Below are 19,443 nucleotides of genomic sequence, written 5' to 3' on the forward strand. Positions count from 1 at the left end.
TGAGACGCAAGGACAAGTCATCCATTCCAGGAGCAAACCGAAGGCGGAGGGAATAATGACTCTGATTCATCACAAGGATACACATCTGCTGGTGTGTTGAGTCAAGAGGAATCTCGATGCTAATTACTCAGAGACGAGCGGAGAAGGGGATTTTATCTTCCTGCTGAAGGAGGAAGGCCAGGACATCTTGCAGGCGCAGCACTGCAGCGACAGTTGTCTCCCTATGAACCTTGGTGTGTCATAGCATGTTAATCATCTTTCACACAACCAAATTAACTTGGATGCGTCAGTTTAATTGTCAGACACTAATGAGATCACGGAGGAGACGATGAGTGCCGTCATCATCAGTTCGGTCGTTGTCTTGGTTTTGTTGGTGTCGTGCAAAAATGTGGTGGACGAAAGGATGAAAGCTGTTGCCTACTAACAGTAATCAAAGTGACACTCTTCGCCTCGAGAGGTTGTTTCAATGTGATGAAAGTAATAATTTGTGTATTTGTTTATTCCTAACACAATTAAAGCTGCATTAGTGAAATTTGTATGCACCCACCTCAACAGCCTGAATCACAAACTGTAGATAGACGATTGGGCTTTGCCCCCTGGTTGTGATGCTGTTGATCAGATTTAATTAAATTCTTTTATGTGGAGACCACAGGAAAAGCTCCTATATACACACACGATTCCTAGAATCATTACCTAGGACGACAGTCAGTGGGGCGCATATCTCTGCCGAGGCCGAGCAGTCCACTCCTCTCATGAAACCACATTTAAATCCCCTAGATCTGGAAAATGTATTCGGATCCACGCCAAATTGCACACACTCATAGATGTTAGTCACGTAAATATGCCTGAAGCATTATTCCCTGGGAAATCGTTAAAATGTAAAAAAAAAAAAAAAAAAGGACTTTTTTGCAACTTTAAAGAAGGTATTCAAAAAAAAAAATCCTGGATCTACCCGTTTGTTCGGATCCATGACCAAATGTTATGGGTTCTTACTTGGCCCATGGCCCATCCTTCCACTAAGTTTTTAGGAAAGTCCATTCAGTAGTTTTTGGTTAATACTGCTGACAAACAAACAAACAAACCAACAACTAAATGTTCAAATGTGTTGAACATCTGTAGGCTTTTCATCACATATTTTATTTCTGCTCTGTTACATCCATCAACACTTCTGACTCATTTTGCCGTTTGCCTTTGGGAAAAACAGTGTTAGTCTGTTTTATTTACGTTTCACCAAATCCTAACAGATTACTATCTCAGGGAAATTTTCTCAGTTGTTTCTGGGCAATTTTCATATAGAGAAGGTCGAGACTGTACTCTTTAAAATATTGTTTACAGCGTCCCACAACAATTTCCACAGTGAACAAGTACTTGGCGCCAGTGGTGAAAAAAACTACTTTAAGATACAGAAACGGGGGAGAGAAGCAGTCTGCCTCAACCTGCATTCTCCATTTAATATTCATTGTTATCAGATACTACCATTCGTCCCTCATTGTGAACGCAGTATCTCAGAATCGCCTGGAGAAACTTTGCTCAAATTTGGTACAAATTTTTCCTCGGACTCAAGGGTGAATGGATGTTGGATCGGTGGACTTGGCATTCCCTCCATTGTCACGGGCTCCTATTTGCAAATATTGCATTTTGCAATTGTCTGATGACTTTAGAACATTTACGCCGGTCCGTCAAGTTTGCTGAGCTGTCACGTGTTTGTACTGTACATCATCATGTAGAGAGAGGCAAAAGGGATGAATCTAATAGAAAACATGCATGATGAAAGATTTCAAATTGCAAAAAGAAAAGTCACCAAGAAATTTCCTTCAAAATATGGGACCTGTACAATAAAACATTACTGAAAACATTTCACTAGTTGGAAACTGAGACGAGCTTTCTACTTATACAACAGCCTTCACAATGTTTCCAATACCTCGGTAATGCTTTGCATGTGGAATACATTTATATTTAAGTTTTTATGCAGATTGACACATAAGATTAACGTAGAAACCTTTTCCTGTTAATTTTACTGATGTCAAGTGAAGGACAAATAGCACCTCAAGCCTCCAAATGCCATGGTATTTCTGTACTTTCAAGGCAGAGGAAGTGCTAATGGAATAAAAATTGTTCTCCCTAAAGGCTGAGAACCCACTAATGTTCTGACCTTTTGGTGTCAGTCTCGTATTCTCGTCCAAGATCTCGATCCTGAATAACAAACAAAAATGCGACCTTCTGGTTGAGACATTATCAATGAACTGTCACCCATGGGGCTGTCAAAGGGTTTGCTCAATACATGTATGAGTTCCCCTTTGGTTAAGATTCAGTTATGAATGGATGCTTAACCTTTACTGCAGTTTGCAGCACACTGTACAATAGTGTTCACTAATGGCAGTGTTGACGCTGAAAATATAGATAAACGGTGAAATTCATTATGAGTGAGACAGAGAGTAAGTCAAACACGATATAAGCAGAACACACGTAATGTGTTGATGCTAGAGCCAGACTGATGTGGACTTTTGGGGGTCAATGCCGACATATATATATATATATATAGGCAATGATTCCTAAGATATCCTTATCACAACGTTTGTCAAACAAACTGAGGCCTGATATTTTACTGTGTAACATAAACTTAATTATGAAAAATTGATAGAAACTATAAATAAAAAGAAAATGCAAATACAACCAAATATATAGAAATTGAATCAAGAATAATGCACATCTTTTCCATGTTGTTTATTCTGTAAAAATAACGTTTTTGTATCTGTACATATCTGCATACATAAATGCCTAGACGGAGATATTCATGAACGGCTCATATCGGCCGATGTTATCGGCTAACTGATATATCGGTTGGGTTCCAGTTGATGTCTCGGTAATTTTGTCAGCAGTGTTTTGAATTTAGGTTGTTGAACAACAGCAATTCCATTAACACAGTTTAGTGGTACATACGGAAACTTAGTTTCTAGTTCTGGTGTTTGCAAACTTTTTCCATTTCACAGTTACAGAGGCCACTGTGCTCCTTGGAAGACTCAGAGCTTTTGAAATTGATGGCCTGATCTGTGCCTTGATGCAATATTTATATATTTAACATGCAGTGTGAAATGTGGGACCTTTGTCTTTCTAAACTATGTCCAATCAAATCAGTGTGTTTTAACTGGAGTACAGAGTCGACACCCTCGCAGTGATTCACAGTTGGATATCTTGACTGCTGTGAAAACAGCAATTTGAATCTGAGGCATAAAATGAGAAAGAGAGAAAGATGGAGGACACCAACGGATTTGCTCACTAAGGCAGCAGAACATCACATTTTCACATTCATGTCGTGTAACTCTGTGGAAAAAAATAGTTTTGACGCTCTTAACACTTCCTTTGTAGAGCAGAAACTACAAAGCGCTGAAGCGACAGCCCATCAGGAATGGGAGTGTTAACATGGGTGTCATTTCTTCTCTAGTATTAAAAATTTGAGTATTAAGACTATTCTATGTGCTTTAACAACGCAGTCAGACAAAGATCACAATCTCATTGACAGGAACAGAATTGTATCACAGCATTTCATACATACGTGGTTGAGTTGTAAAATGACAAGCAGGATGGTGTTAGTGTGTGCCAAGTGTGCCATGCAAAAAAATCTAATTAAATGAAACCCTGTTGCTCAGAAAACCAATTATACGGTTTAATATGTTCAAATTTGCCCTCAGAACACTGTGAAAAACTAAATTACTCTGAAAATTCAGCATGTCAGAAGATCATCACGTGCAACTTTTCTAGCAGCTGTAATTGTTTCTGAAAGGAAAATGATCACAGCCCCGAAAGCCCATGAGATACATCACTTATCCTGTCCTGTTTGTTCGGAATCACATCCTCCGTGCATTCTGCAATCCTCTCTGACTGTTGTCAGTTTGCCCCTTGATTGTGTTAGCTGTGCTGTGTTTGCTGATAAAACCAAATCAGTGACAGTTTCCTGAAGAAAAAAAACTCAGTGTTTGCCCAATGGCCCTCCTTTCCTGTTTGTTGTCTTTGTTATCACCTTTCTCTTTCAGCAGATTGAACCGTACACTGTAAAAAACTGTCTTCCATCCTCGAATTCCCTCAGCTGAGTTGACTTCTTCTCTAAAACCCTTTGCTGGGGGTTCCTGCAAAAACCTTTCAAGATGATGATGTAACAAATCACACGATAATGACCTTAACAATATGAAAGCACTTTCTTTTCTTCATCACTCACTCATTCCATTTAAAAAACCAAATATCCTCTGATCTGCCGTGTTTAGGCACATCTATCCTCTTTGGCTGCAGCCCCATGTGTCTGCAAGGTCACTAAGCGGAGGCAGAGTGTTAACACACATCCTATTTGAATAACACCATACTGTTTACCGTCGGGGAGCTCCCAGTTGCCAAGGAGATGCGGCAGACTCCGACAGACACTTCTGACGCTGTGTGATCAAGGATGTGGTGTCTCAGTCTTTTTCAAGCCGACAGTCTCGCCCGGGCTTCAGTCTTCATTTCACCTCACACCAAAGGTAAAGTCAGAGAAAACATTGGAGAAGTGAGATATACATTTACTGCCCTCCGTCTGCTGAAGCTTGTTCGGCAATAGACAATAATGTAGTGAAGTAACCACATGTAGATATTGTACCTCAAGACTGGATATTTTGCCAGAAAACGGGGGGGTGGTGATCTGCAGTTATTCGATCAGCAGGAACGTGTTGAAAACTTGAGTCTCTACAAAACGGGATACTGGCTTTGATCCCGGCTCTTGGCCTTTTCCAGAGGAAGTTGTCCAGAATGTTCCTGGCTCCTCGTCCTCCGGGAGCTGGCAGTGACGCTTCCATCTGGACGAGCTTATCACTGCACAGTGATAAGCTCTGTAACCTGATTTTGCCCTTTTACATTTTCATTGCACTTTGGGTATTTAACTTATCTCACAAAGCAGTCAATATGCAGATTGAGCTGAAACTCCAAGACCATTATCGAAGAAGCGTGATTCACTGTATAATCACAAATAATCATGATGATGATCATCATGGGATATTCTATTTCTTCCCCCAAATCACACAAAAAGAAAAGTCCACCCAGGACCCTTTGTATTATTGCTGATTATTAGTAAATAAAATATCCTGAGTCTGATTTCAATTCACTATATTATAAGGCAAAGAAATTCTCTCATTTGAGTGCTTGCAATCATCAAACCGTTATCACTTTTGCCCCCAAAATACTTAAAATATTAAGTGACTATCAAACATCCAAAATTGATTATTTGATCACTGCACCTGCAGAAGAGATCACAACCAACAGTGAATTGATCCAACTAACAAGTATTTGTAGCCAAAGCCTGGTAACATTTGATCCTCTGTGCTGTTGAGCTGCACCGTTATACTACAGAGTATGGAACCTGGAAAGTTAGAGACTATCAAACATAAGATTGGTCTTCTAATGAGATTTGATGAGTTGCCTTCTAGACCAAATAGATAAATGTCCATCCATGCTTACTCCAAATAAATGTTTTATTTTAATAATTGTTATTTATTGTCGACGCTGCTATTATTCATATAAGTAGCCTATTATTTAAATGTACCAGTTTAAAGAGTCATTTCAAAAGTTGGCATTTATTTTTTTGCAATGTCTGAGGGTATGGACCCTTACACTTTTTCCTGCCTTTCCCTTTATCGTTAATTTCTGCTTGAATGAGTGATTATAGATAATCAACATTTTGTTCTTTTAATTGATTAATTCATGTTCAGTGTGTTGGTGGCTGTAATTGTCTTTGGTTTTGTGGTCTTTGTGCTATGTAACGACTGATGCCTTGGATATCTTCTAATGAAATTTGGTGAAACAGCTAGAGGTTGAGCATCGCAATTTATTATTTCATTACTAATTCCATTACTAATTTCATCAACTTCGATTAGATATCTTGGCGCTAAACTGTTGACTGTGGTTATCTGAGGTTAATGAAGCTTGATACTGGATGTTACACTGTTCACAGTCACAGTGTAGGGGGGAGGCAACAGAGGCAGATCATTATTTTTAAAGTCTTTTCAAAGCAGCAGCTGACCATTATTATTTACCTATTATTTCAAAAATTCAATACCAATTTCTCCAATTAGTTTTTTTGTCCCACTATCTTTTTTAAGTTTGAGGAAGCAGGTCTTTCTGAAGTTAAAATAATATCTAGTTTAGTATATTGTGACTTATTTTTGTAAATTGTGTGTTGTGATACTTACATACAGTAACACTGTAAGTGGACATTGCTGTGAAAATATCTGATATTTGAAACATACAATGCATGAATACATTACTGTATGTGCATGCTTGCATCTATTCTGTGTGTACTTTTTCTGTTAGGACATTTTGGAAAGGAGTGTGCGGATGTTCTCTTTCCACCCATCAAAAAGGTTTTTACTGGATGTGCGTCCTCTTTTCCAAAATTGTTCGGCAGATTTATAAAAAAATGAAATTGTGCCCTGAAGGAAACATTAACACTGGAGAAAGAATGTAATATTTATGCTGAAAAATTTATGCTGAAATTAAGTTATTCATCTGTGCAAGTTATGATCTACAATTTCTGTCCTTCGTGGAGTTTGTCAAGTTCCCGCTCCACCACTCGTCAGTCACCTTGATGAATCATCAGTCATAAGACGGCCTACACACACACAGACAGACTACTGTTTGAAGCTGCAATTACTGTTCAATCGAGCACAGAATCAGTGCAAAAAGAAGCCCAGGGGCGGGAGTTGGGGGTTGATGCACCTAACTGCTGGAGTGTGTAACTTTAGGTCACTGCAGTAGCCTATTGGTTTGAATACAACATCCCTGATGTGATTCAGGGAAATGGGGTACTGTACATACTGCAGTGTTCATCTTCAGTCTTTTTTGTTTTGATAAAATTTGGTCCTCAGAAATATATTAGGGAATGTGATCCTTTCTGTGTTGAACTGCCGCCTCCTTGTATGTCCATTTTCATCCATACTAAACCCAAATCTCCTCCTGTGAAAGCTTGTGTGTCTGTCACACTTCTACTGCTGGACCGCCACAAAGCTCCTGGTGGGTCATTCATTAGGAGTCATTTTAACAGCTGGAAATACACACACTTCAATAGGAAATCTCTTCTCTTATTAAAAACAAAGCCTCCGGTGTGAAGCTGTCAATAGTAGCTGGCTTAGGAGGAAAGAAGTACTTAAATTAGATGAAACATGTATCTATGTTGTGACCTTGTTTCCATCCCTTTTTAAACATAAAAAGTCCTTGGTTAAGCATGTGCCAGGCAGAATGATGCCGTTACGCCTACAGATGCTGGAGACTAATGGATGCAGGATACTGAGGACTCCCAAGGCCTCTCAGGTCTCTAATGCAAGTTCTGTCTGTGTGTTTTAAGATTAATTTGTGTGTGTGTGTGTGTGTGTGTGTGAGAGAGTTTAATCTGGTGTCATTGGTGGGAGGAGGAACAGTTCGTGACTCAGTCAAATAAATATATCCACATTAGTCACTTAAAGAAAAGACATGATGGGATTCAGCTCCTCATCTTTTTCTCCCTGTTGACTCATAACGTCATCCGTTTGATTTACTGGGCCTACGCAGTCTACAGGTTTTTTTTTTTAATGTTTTGAATTATTTTCTCCTACGCAGCTAACCCGTCATTCAGTCACATGGGTAATTGTACACTGTGTTAGCAGCTGATGTGGACCATTCCCAAGGTTAGAGGTTCAAAACGCACTGGGGCCCCTTACGCTGGTTGAAAAGTTAGGTCGCAGAAATGTGCCTTGGACAAACATTTCCTCCAAATGCGAGAAAACAAAGTTTAATTTAAAAGTCAAAAGCCCACAGGAGGATTTGACCTGTGGGCAAGTTTCACATTGGTGCGTTTGTGTGGTTTGTCTGTGTTTGTGCGTGGGCACCATCTGCTGGACATATTTGGCAGCACTCCATCCAACAGCTGTGTTTTTATTAGTGAGCTCATTGCGGTGACCCCTCCTGACCCCTCCCGAGTTAAATCAGTACTTTGGCAGTCGGCCCCTCCGGCTCGAGAGCCCTTCTACCTCACAATTTGAATGCCTCATTGCAATGGATGCAGAGAGACAAAGAGACGCGATGAGCTGAATTACAAGTGTAAGACTCATTTCCTGATTTTCCACAAGGATGTGGTTTCAGATCCTTTAGAGACAAAACTAAAAGGCAATAATTACAGGTTATAAATATTAATCACATTACTCTGCACCCATGACACAGTTGCTATTAATAAGTGATTTAACCTATAGGTTGTTATCAAGAGCTTTAACATTCGCTGTTCTAAACACTTGGTGTGCAGCTCTCTATAATTGAACAGACAAAGGAAAGAGCACTTTCCACAGACACCCAGACTTCATCAACATACAGCCCCAGCATAAGGACACTGTAGTCCCAGTGTTTGACTGACAAGTGATCCATGACAACTGCAGAAGCAGCACAGCAGTGAACACTTCACAATTACAAAGTTGGTTAAGAAAAGAGAGTAAACAATAGAAGAATAGAAGATGGATTAAATGATTTAAACTCTTTAAATACTCAAATTAAGCCGTCACGTAAAGTATATTTGAGATTCAACATAAGACTCTCAGCTCCATTATCGTGATTGATTTTCGGATGTGGAGGTTGTAGAATGTGTCCCTCAGGTCACAGTCCAAATATTTGGGTCATATTTGCTTGTGTCTGCCAGCGTAATGTGACAACGCCGATAAGCATCAGGCCAAACACTCCTGTCATCCATGTATACGCAGCTGAATGCTGACACGCCGCCAACAATATGATCTCTGCATCCCTGAAATTGTAGATGGTGTGAATCTGTCTTTGTGACATCCGATAGGAATTGATTAGGTGTGTGAATTGCCTATGAATGTCGGGTAGGAGCAAAACATGTGTTTACAGTCTGCTACGTAACAAGGGGACATGTTTCGGTACAAGCAGATTTAGGACTTAAGCTTGTGTATTTTGGCTGAAGTCACTAGCTTTTGTTTTGTGTAGGGGAGGCTTGGGACACTCACTATCTGTGGGTCAAAGATGAAACTGCTTGGTCTCTTGTTTTTCCTTCACCCCTCCTTTTCCCTTGAGATACAAGTAAAAGTTTAAGCGACGTTTCCAGGGCTCTTGTTATCTTTTATCTCAAGCGGGCTCTGTTTATAGACATGAGTGGGGCCCCGCTGATCAGCATGAGGAAAACCTATCCAACGCAACACAGCTCTGGCATGTGTCCACACACACACACGGAGCTGTAATCACCGATTAATATTTACACACTGGTGTGCTGAGGGGGTGAAGAAAAAAAAAAAGTATGTAAACTGGTGTAGCCAGTTTACTCCTGCATGAAGGGAGCGCTGGACACAGCTAGTTCACCCGTGATATGAGCTAACAACGCTTTAATTCAGGCCTTGCCATATTTAGGCAGGGCTCAGCGCTATGTAAACAGAGCTTACTGCGGAGGGGAGGGCTCACTCCTGCACTATGTCCGTGTCCATCAACAGAGTTCGCAGATCGCTCTGTTGAGGAAGGCTATGGGGAGCCACGAGCTGTAAAGTAAAAGTGGATCTGAGTTTAGAGATTCCCGCAAGTGTCTCTGAACACGCAGAGCATCATTAGATCTGAGATGAGCGTTGTTCTGCTGTGATGGACGATCTGGACTCCCCGTCAGGACTGAGAGATCAGCATAAAACAAAGGTTTTTTCTTAAAACGTCGGCTGACAGCATGAGTGAGGCCCTCTGGGAAGGCTCTGGGGAGGCTGGTTCCTTCCCATACAGCAGCACTCAGCCCATCAAGCTGAAACCGCAGTCGACGTCCGGCTCGCCCTGTGGATCCCCCAGGATGTCCCCCTGTGACTCTCCTCGAAACTCCCCCCGCCACTCTCCTCTGCTATTCCGCAAACTCCTGGTGAACCGTAGCCTCGCACTGCAGAGGCGCTTCACCTTGGCACACACACCCAGGTAGTGTTGAGCTCAGAGAAGCCTTTTCCATTACGTGTACAGTATTTGAAGGATTTTATTTTTTTTATTGTACATGGATGAAATAATTACATTTTGAAGGTTAAGATTCAAAAGTCATTTTAATACTTTTAAAACTGCGACCCCCATGAACTTGGATAAGCTCAAGTACATTTATTCGTTGCAGGAGCCGATAGGAGATGGGACATTGTGTCATTATTACTGTAGCTGCTTTTCTCCATTATTAACACGTGTGTCATCATGGGTTTGCAGCGGGGAAAAAAGACCCATTGTCTGATGAGAAGGTAACTGTGGGAAATCATGATTTTGTTGACGTCGGGACTGGGTGTCATCTCAATAGACCTCATTGTTCTTGCAATGAAAGAGAGGGTCTTGTTTTGTGCCTAAGGTGTTTATTGCTGGCACAGCACACTTCAGATAAGGAGCTATAGCAGCAGATGCACTGCTGAAACACTGAGTCAGAGACGAGCGGGGATGGATTATGATTATGAATATAGAGTTAGGGGTTAATGGGGCACCTTTAATTTATCTCAATCGTCATAGCAGCAGCATGTGTCTCTTTTACCATCAGGACAGATCAAATTTGCACACACAAATATTTTTTCCCCCCATTTGCTCAGCTCAGTTTGTTGGTATTTCATGTCTCAAATACCTTAAATGTTACGTTCATATATATTTGTGTAATGTGATAGATGGAGTTTCAGAACTAAAAGTTAAGTGTGGATATATCAGAGTGACCCGAAATGACTGTAAAGGCATTTTCTGACATTGAAAATAGAAATAGAAACAAATTATATCAGTTTGAGGGAGCGACGTGCTGCCAGGTTGTGACGTAGGAACGTTGTTTTTCCATGTACACAACCATGACCTGCAGGTCAGTTGAGGAAACTAGCGAGAAAACTCCAGGGAAGGAAAAATCATCCCACTGTCTGTAAACACTCTTGAAGGTTTAGAGCTGAGTGTGTCACGTGATGTGACTGAAACTGTTCAGTTCAATTATTTTGTATACGCAACGTCAACGTCTCACAGTGTTGCATTATGGTCTGAGTAATGGCTGCTCTTACAGACAGTTGTATCATGTTAGCCGGACTTAGAGACGTAAGAGCGGCATGTTATATATGTATGTTGTCACCATAAAGCTGAGGAGGCCTCTTTCATGTGGCTTCAAGCTGGTTGCAGCAGTAGTATTGTTGTGTTTTTACTGTGGTTTTAAACCAGATTCATTCTTTTTTTTTTGTCATCCATACACAGTAGATTACAGGTGAAGGGGGGAAAATAGGCCCTTTAAAAACCTTATTATATGATGTTATTTTGGTTACATGGATTGATCCAACCACAGACACCATCTTGACCTCTGTCGTCTCGTTATTCTCCATTAATCCAGTTAATGCTCGAGCCCGTTCAGCCGACACATTTCTCATTATGCTCCTGATTAGGAAAGCTCACTTGCCAACTCCACTCACCTCCAGTGCTCAGGGATTAAGGAAAGTAATTAAGAGCTAACCAAATTGCACCGGATGTGTCAGAGAGTAAAATCAAGTAGTTATTTTATCCCTGGAAGTTTTTATGAGCGAAGCAAAGCTTTAAGTAACACCCACCATGGTAACAAGTAACGTACTGCATATCAATGCACTATGATAAATAAAACATATAGTCATCCCCTAGATGTTTAGGATCCAAATGTGCTTAAGCCATTCATAATAAAGTTGTTTAATTTAGTTTATTTTATGCCATTATAAGGTGGTTTATCTATTCTACTAATAAATAAGATGATTGTATTTTTAAATTTTTTAAATAAGGTACTCCACATAAAGAAGACTAGAAAATAAATACTCTTTTCGAGGGTGGCCCCGAAATCAACAAATGCATCATAGACTTTATTTCAAGCGCATCATTTTTCCAGCTCCGTATTGGTGAGCTCTCACTGCTGTCTCGTTAAGTTTAAAATGTTGTTGTAGGGTGTGTGTGTGTGTGTGTGTGTGTGTGTATCTACGTCTACGATGGAGGTGTAATCTCACACCTGAGTCAGCTGTATATTATTGGCTAACTCACCGTCCCATTTCTTTAGCATCTGATTTATAATCATTTGATGTGTGAAAAAATAATGAGTGAAGAGGAGTTGTGAAATTGGCGGACTAGTTTAGGTTTTGACTTCCTCATGTATGTTTTTCATCCATCTTTGTGGCAGTATTAGTAGAAGTATATAGTCCGGTCTGTCTGAGATGAGCAGTTGATTAATTGAATAGTCGAATAAATGTGAAAGTTATCTTGCAACTGCTTTGATCATGATAGTTGAGTAATTGTTCCGGTCTTTTTTCAGCAAAAAAAAAAAAGTGGAAACATATATTATTTGGACCCATGGTTTGTCATGTATCATAGTAAGATTGGTTCAACAGAACAGCACAGGTGAAGGTGTCATCCTTGGATCTGGGAAGTTATAATAACAATCTTCAGATTAATCCCATTATGAAAATAAGTTGCAGAGCTACTTTTGACCACTATGTGATGCTGGATGATTATCTGTCTACCATTTATCCTTTTTTTGTTTGGTACTTTTGTGCAACAGGTTTTGCTGAGCATCCTTACGTGCCCCCCACCCCTCCCCCCACCCCACCACCCCCTTGCCACCCTGCCCAGCAGCAACTCTAACAATATCCCCCTGTAATTATGTAGCTGCAGGGCGGCAGGAGGCGGGTGTCGGGGCTAGGCGTCCTGTTGATCTCACGTGTCAATGAAGGCTGAGCCATGTCAGCTCTACCAGACACAAAAAACACTGCCAGCCACACAGTGGAGTCAGATCTCCTTTTGACAAGTTGGGACACACCAAAATGCTCCTCGGCAACTATCTGAGTGTCGTAGTGTTTTCAGTCTCACAAAGCTCATAAAGGTTCAACACTCGCTGCTTTGGACTTTCCTTAGATATATAGTAGTGTGGTTAAAAAAAAGGATCAGCCTAGAATTTGAATTCAAATTCACATGTTTGTTGTAGAATTCGGAGATCTTGGGCAGAACAGCCTCCTCGGGACTTGGTGGGCTGTCTTCAGCTCCCGCAGCAACCTCAGGGGACTCAAGACAAACTCTCACAGTGCGAGAGGAAGAGGTCAACCCATCGCTAACACTACTCTGCAGTATCATCGCTCTCAGCAATGACTCAACTCTTCCTCCTTCTGCAAAGAACAGTGACTGACTGACTGACAGAGAATTACAGAAACAAAGCTGCTGAAAAGTTCCTCGACAGATCTTTTTTCACCCTGGATAATTTGGAACTGTGCCGCTGAAGAGCATTTCAGGAATTCAGTCAGTGTCACGTCTGGGATTAGTTTTGGTTTTAACAACAACAACAAACCACTGAGAGACGAGACAACTGTGGAAACTCCTTCAGTGCAGCGAGTCTTCGGGTACAACAGCTCTCTTTCTGCTTTCTACTCTTTCTTTCTGGAGAGACTAATTGAATTTCACAGCCTTGTTGAGGCTTGTCTGGATCCTCTATGGAAGAACTCTTCAACATTCCTCAATGGTTTTTCCTGCATCCTGAGGCACCAAGCATTAATCAGATCCATCCTCCACTTGACCGTATCAGTTTCGTAATTGTGTCTCACCTGGACTCCTCGTTTGTCTTGGTTTGTCGCAAAACCTTAATGGAGTCAGACCAGAGCCAGCCAGGTTTCGTTGTAGAAAAAAATAACTGACTGAGTTGCAAAGTTCAAGAAACCTTTTAAGATGTGTTGGTTATATTCTGTACTGTCCAGAGTGTCTCATTTGAGTCAGGAGCTCAAGGGACAATGAACAAAGACCTCCGCTTGGCAAGGAAAGGGGCGCCGACTGGTTTCGGACACGGCCGGAGACACTCATGCTTGGGGTATGTTCACAAACTATGTATCCTGCATCTTCTTCTGCACTCGTATTCACGAGAGCGAGCGATCATACAGGTTGTAGATCACATGCCTCGCAGGGATAGTCCCACTGTCTGGGCTACAGTGATGTAAAAGAAAAAAAAACTGAACACAGTGACTCCTGTAGCAGGGAATTCACTGTTATTGTTGATAATACTTGTGCATTGATGATAGCTGTCACTGGTTTTATTGATTTATTTGAGTTACTTTTTGGTCTAAATGTAATAGTGACAAAGAAAAGAGGCATATATTTGTTATTGGAAAGACACAAGCTCATACTGATATGATATTTGGCTTGTAAATATTACAGTTATCAAGAGTGAGAAAAAGTGAGAAAATGAGGAGGATGAATAACTTGATAACAAACTTCCTTACATCACAAAGATAACACCTCAGCTGTGCCATGTGTACAGACTGCAAGTCCCCAAAAAGAAAAAAAGGAGAAATAAGTTTTTGTCTCTGAAATGATTCAGAAATCAAAGCGCTCATAGAGCAAAGCGCTTTTTTTTGGGGTCTAAAGACACCAAAACCAACTTCCACAGAAATGGACCAGAATGCGAAGGAGATAGAGACCGGCTCGAGTGCTTGGTCTGAATATCGCTGTTGTTATCAGGATGACCATCTGCACAGCATTCTGGAAAGTTTAGGTAATCATGAATGCTGCGTGTTCATGTCATATTTGATGGAGGTTTCACTTCATTGGACAACATTGATGCATCATTTCCTTTGAATTTCGGTTTGATTACCTCGATTGGCGGACTTTGGCTGACACAAGTCATCCGTGATGAGTTCCCCTGTTATAATTAAAACTTGGATGTTGAAATCAAGGATAGTTTCAAAAACGTAAACTGATAATTGTGCTAACTTTGTTTTTACATATAGCACATATTGACTGTCGGAGAAATAGACAGGGCATGTGAAGGTAAATCGGGTTCATCAATGTGTTAATGAACTGGAATGTGCTCATGTTTGCAATGTTTTTGTATTAATTCTGTAGACAATGTAAGTGTGAAAAGGCTTCATATGGTGAAGTGTGTGTGTTTGTGTGTGTTGCTCACCACCCGGAGTGATGACACCAGTGCTTTGTCAAACGGTTTATTAGCTGCTCTTTTTTCCCCCTCTTGGTTGGCATTTTACCCAACGACTTCGGAGAGGAAGTCTGTTTTGTTTGTGGCAAGTTTCATTCAACAGACTTCCTGTTTTTGCTGAACATCTGCCACATGCAGTTCTCAGGGAGATGTCCCAGAGACAAGTGGTGTGCAGAGTGACCACATAACTGGGTGAAATGAGTGTTTGGGTAATTTAAAAACAGATGCACGTACTGCACATTTTTTATATAAATGCAAAAGCCTCTGTTTGTGAATAATACCCTTTTCTTTGTGTGTGCTTGTGTGTTTTTGTGTGTGTGTTGTCAGTTTGCCTAATGCCTCTGAGCAGAGGGAGGGTGTCTGTGGATAGATAGCTCCTCCTCCTGTTACTGATGTCACAATGACGGATGGACTAATGTCACTCTGACGAACACGTTGTCGTTTGTGTGTCTGTGCTTTAAGTGCACATGTGCACAAGGTTTTTTTTGCACATGGCTCCACTGCGTTCGTGTTTAAATGTGTTTCTTTATGCATTCCAGTGTGTTGTCTCTCACTTGTGTGCGCATGCCTGTTCCTGTCCTCGTGCATCACACTGGGCTGGGACTGGTGGGCACCACCCAGCTCTTTCTTCTGCTGCTGGGTCAGTGGTTGACTCAGCCTCCTATACCACATCCCAGCACAACAGCAAGCGCACATCACACACGTCATTGCAATCACCTACAGCAAGAGTTGCACAACACAGAAGCAGCAGACTGAGAAAAAAGGAATAAAAGTACATGTATTTCCCAGATAAAAAGATTTCCTCATTGAACCAGTGTTGGAACATCGAAAGCAGCCTGTTCAGTCCCCGTTAGAGATGTGTGTCTGACCCGGTACAACCACAGCTGAGTTAAGGGGGAGGTTGGTGGTGTGTGGGGGGGGGGGGGGGGGGGGGGGCAAAAACACAACAGAGCCCCAAAAATAAAACCCCTGAGCCTGGAATAGTTCCCCAGCCCCCGGCAGCTGGCTGCATGTAACACACATAAAACGTGAATGTGACATGTTTGTCATGTATACACTCTATCTCCCCCCACCCCCTCCTCTCTCTCACACACTCATAAACACACAAAATCCATATTGATCATTCCACAAGAGGACTATTGTAGGTGCTCTGAGGTCATGTTGTGTTAGTTGTTGTGTTATACCAGCTGTGGAAAAAAGTTTTGTTCTTCTAGTCCAGATGTAACCAGGAAGATATTTATTGTGTGTTTGATGCGGCCATGTTGGTCGGAGGTTTGATTTATCACAAATGAGACTTTTTAGCTTTCACAACATCGCCCTCTGATCTCTCCTCTGTCATTTTTTTTCAGTGTGGGAGTCGGTGTCATGTTGACTCTTTACAATTCACAGTTTCACGGTGCCCTGTTGCCATGTGTTTCCAGTTGTGCGTCTGTATGTATAACAGCCACCAGTGTGTTAAAGATAGTTTCAAGTCATAGAGCGACCTCTGCTGGGCAGTCAGCTCACCTCAGTTATTTGCTAAATATCAACCTTTTCTGATTGTGATTGTATTTTTGGAAAAGCTGGAATGTGTCAACTTATCTAAGCGACAAATAAATCTCGGACCCTCTGAAATAACTGCGGACACTCCGGTCAGCTTGGGACTCCAGCTTGTGTGTTTTGTGGGAGGCTCAGGAGGAGCAGCCTGACATGCAGGAGGAAATAAAGTTGTGTATGAGCCAAAAGGCAACCACCGTGGCCAACTCCTGAAGATTTAAAAGTTCCTCTTGTAGACACTGACATAGAAAGAAAGAAAAAAGTCTGATTCAGTTTCAGTGTTTTTTTCACACGCCTGTTTTGATCAGTGACCTCAGAGATGCTGCGGTGGTGTAGCTGTGTGTACGACCACTGCAGCGGCTCCATGATAAGTTCCTCCTGTCCGGTTAAAGGCGTGTTTAACTGTTAAAATCATACACGACCAACTGAAATTAAAGAAAAAAACAGTGTGGTTAGATGTCACTGCTCTTTGCTCTCAGCTAAACACGGGACCTCTGAAGGCTCTCCACAAGGTGGCGAGAGACCGCCTCTGCTCTGTCGTCACAGATCCGGCGCAATAAAGAGTTTTTGAAAAAGTATTCATAAGTATAACAGGATCACTGTTTTTCAACCCAGGCTGCACTAAAGAAATGTTATTTCCTACCCTTTTTAAATTTGTGTGGCTCAGTTTCACAGATAAAAAAAAAGTACGCAGCTTCAGATTACCAGGTTGCACTGCAAGGATGTTGTGGTGTGTGTGATCTGCACATCTGTTTTTGTTTATCAAAACTGAAGACTTAAAAAAAAAAAGTAGGATAAATAAGATCTTCATAACAGGAAGTTCTCTGTACAGTTAAACATGTGTTGAACGTTTTATTGCAGTATTTCTTTTGGAGGGGCTGTTTTTTGCAGATCAGTGGAGTTTTAATGCGAATATTAATTAGCCAGATTCAATACAGGAAGTGAACCCCTGATTGTTGGTCTTTGAGAAGAAAACAGAACCGTGTCTAACTATAGTATGAGCTTTCTAAGGGAAGATTTGTTTTTCTTTTCGAAGCCCCGAGCTTCATTGGACTGTTTATGCCAGCAAGTGATGTTGCTTAATGCAGGATTGAAAGGTATCGAGCAAAAAAACGCATACGACTTAAAAGTACCAAAACTTATTTCACGCCTGTTTCTGAACGATCTCTCCATGGTACAGACAAGCACAAACTACTTGTGCACTTTCTTAGACTCTCAAACACACCTACTCTGTCACACTCACACACACACACACGCTCACACACGCGCACACACTCACACACACACACACACACACACACACACACACTCGCACACACACACACACACACACACACACACACGCTCGCACACACACACACACACACACACACACACACGCACACACACACTCACGCACACACACACACACACACACACACACACCACTCCTCCCTTGCAGCTTATTCTCATTAGCAGAGGTAATGCTGTCATAGGAGCCAGCAGCCAGCTGGGCTGCAGAAGTCATTTGGTCGGGGGGGATTCGGTTACACGGCCGCCTCACAAACACCTCCTTCACACTGGCATCTGTTTCGAGGTCCAACGTGTTTCACATGCATGTCACACAGGGAGGGAGGGAGGGAGGAGAGCGTTGGTGGGAGGGGTGAGGGGTTTGCCATAGGACACACAACTCTAAATATCTGAATAGGATGCCGGAAATTGCTTGGACTTACTGACTTAGAAAACTTTAAATTCCGACATACAGAACTATTTTTTTAAACACGTCAGATAAACAAACAAACAATCAAATTCATCCACAGCAGCTGTCAGAAATATCATCACACTTCAAGCAGACAATTAAAATGACATAACTCTCTACCGGGGAGCCTAGTTTTGAATCATAAAAAAAGGGGATTGCTCATTCCCTAAGTATCCACGTATTTCACATCAACTAGTCCACAAATCACAGCCTGATAAACATTTGAAAATGGCCACAGTAGGAAGCTTAAGAACGTGTGACAGGTGAGCGTGTGTGTTTAGATGCAGGAGTGATTTAATTGAATTGTGGGTTTTAGTACAATGTTAGTCATTATTCCCATAGATTAACATTTTGATCAACCCTCGTTTGTACACGATTAACTCTCAGGAAGATTTAACATTTTTCCTGAGGCTGTTTGTGACCCTGTCATGGTGTGATAAGACTCCCGTAGGGGTCTCCTGAGGCAAACTCGGTTCATGTCACACAAGAACCGTGTTTAACGTTAAAACGTTTGTGAATCAGAGTCACTTCATTGAAAACTGGGGAAAAACTAGGGGCTCTATGGATGATCACAAACGTGTACAGTTAGTGTTCAGTGCACTGGCACACTGCTCAGCCGCTCTGACTCACTGAACCTGATATTCTGCAGGAGCCATGATGACTCTGTCCTGGTGGGGAGACAGAGCACGCGCTTTTTCCTCACACTAAAGTCATAAGAGGGGGAACGGGAGCTTTCCCATCGAGTCCACGTGTGTCGCGTGGGCCGGTGAGAAGTTTGTATTATTGTGTCCGACGTTGGGCTGCTGTGGGAATACGGGGTGCTGGGCACATTGAGAGCTGTGTCTGCATTCTAGGAAAAGGAGCGAAGTGCATTCTTGGTCGGTGTTTGATTTCACCCTGTCCAAGTATGAGGCCACAAAACTGTGGACTGACTCCTTTGGGGTTGGTGGCAAGACACTTACCCCGAGTGAAGATGTCCAGGTTTGAGTCTGACCCAGTGTCACCGGAGGCGAGACCGGCTTTAATGTGAATTAATACAGTCACACAGAATACAGAGTAGCGCCGGATTATGAACGGAGGCCTGATTCCATTTAAGACTGAAAGTGAGCGTCTTTTGTCTCCACAAACGCAGAGGAATCTTTTGCCTGATGGCCTTTCATTTTCTTCATATTTCCAAACAGCTGAGACTATGTGTGGGTCTGGGCACTGAGCCCCATTCAGTGTGGAAATTAAA

The 19,443-nt window shown here is 41.8% G+C and overlaps 1 protein-coding gene across 7 annotated transcripts in view; it reads left to right on the forward strand.

Annotated features, from left to right (window-relative positions):
* LOC118318226 (cAMP-specific 3',5'-cyclic phosphodiesterase 4D-like) overlaps positions 1 to 19,443 on the forward strand; it is an 81,848-nt gene that overhangs the window by 26,931 nt on the left and 35,474 nt on the right. Inside the window, exons 1-2 of one of the 7 annotated variants that reach the window (XM_035647686.2) lie at positions 12,759 to 13,352; positions 13,704 to 13,813. The exons of 5 other annotated variants lie outside the window; for them this stretch is intronic. In XM_035647686.2, the coding sequence (XP_035503579.1) occupies positions 13,737 to 13,813 (77 nt within the window). In that variant the 5' untranslated portion in view covers positions 12,759 to 13,352; positions 13,704 to 13,736. Of the gene's footprint in view, positions 1 to 12,758; positions 13,814 to 19,443 lie in introns of those variants that run through there. One more of the 7 variants, XM_035647685.2, reaches the window with a different exon arrangement.

This window comes from Scophthalmus maximus, chromosome 13 (genome assembly GCF_022379125.1).
Source record: "Scophthalmus maximus strain ysfricsl-2021 chromosome 13, ASM2237912v1, whole genome shotgun sequence".
Classification (NCBI taxonomy): domain Eukaryota; kingdom Metazoa; phylum Chordata; class Actinopteri; order Pleuronectiformes; family Scophthalmidae; genus Scophthalmus; species Scophthalmus maximus.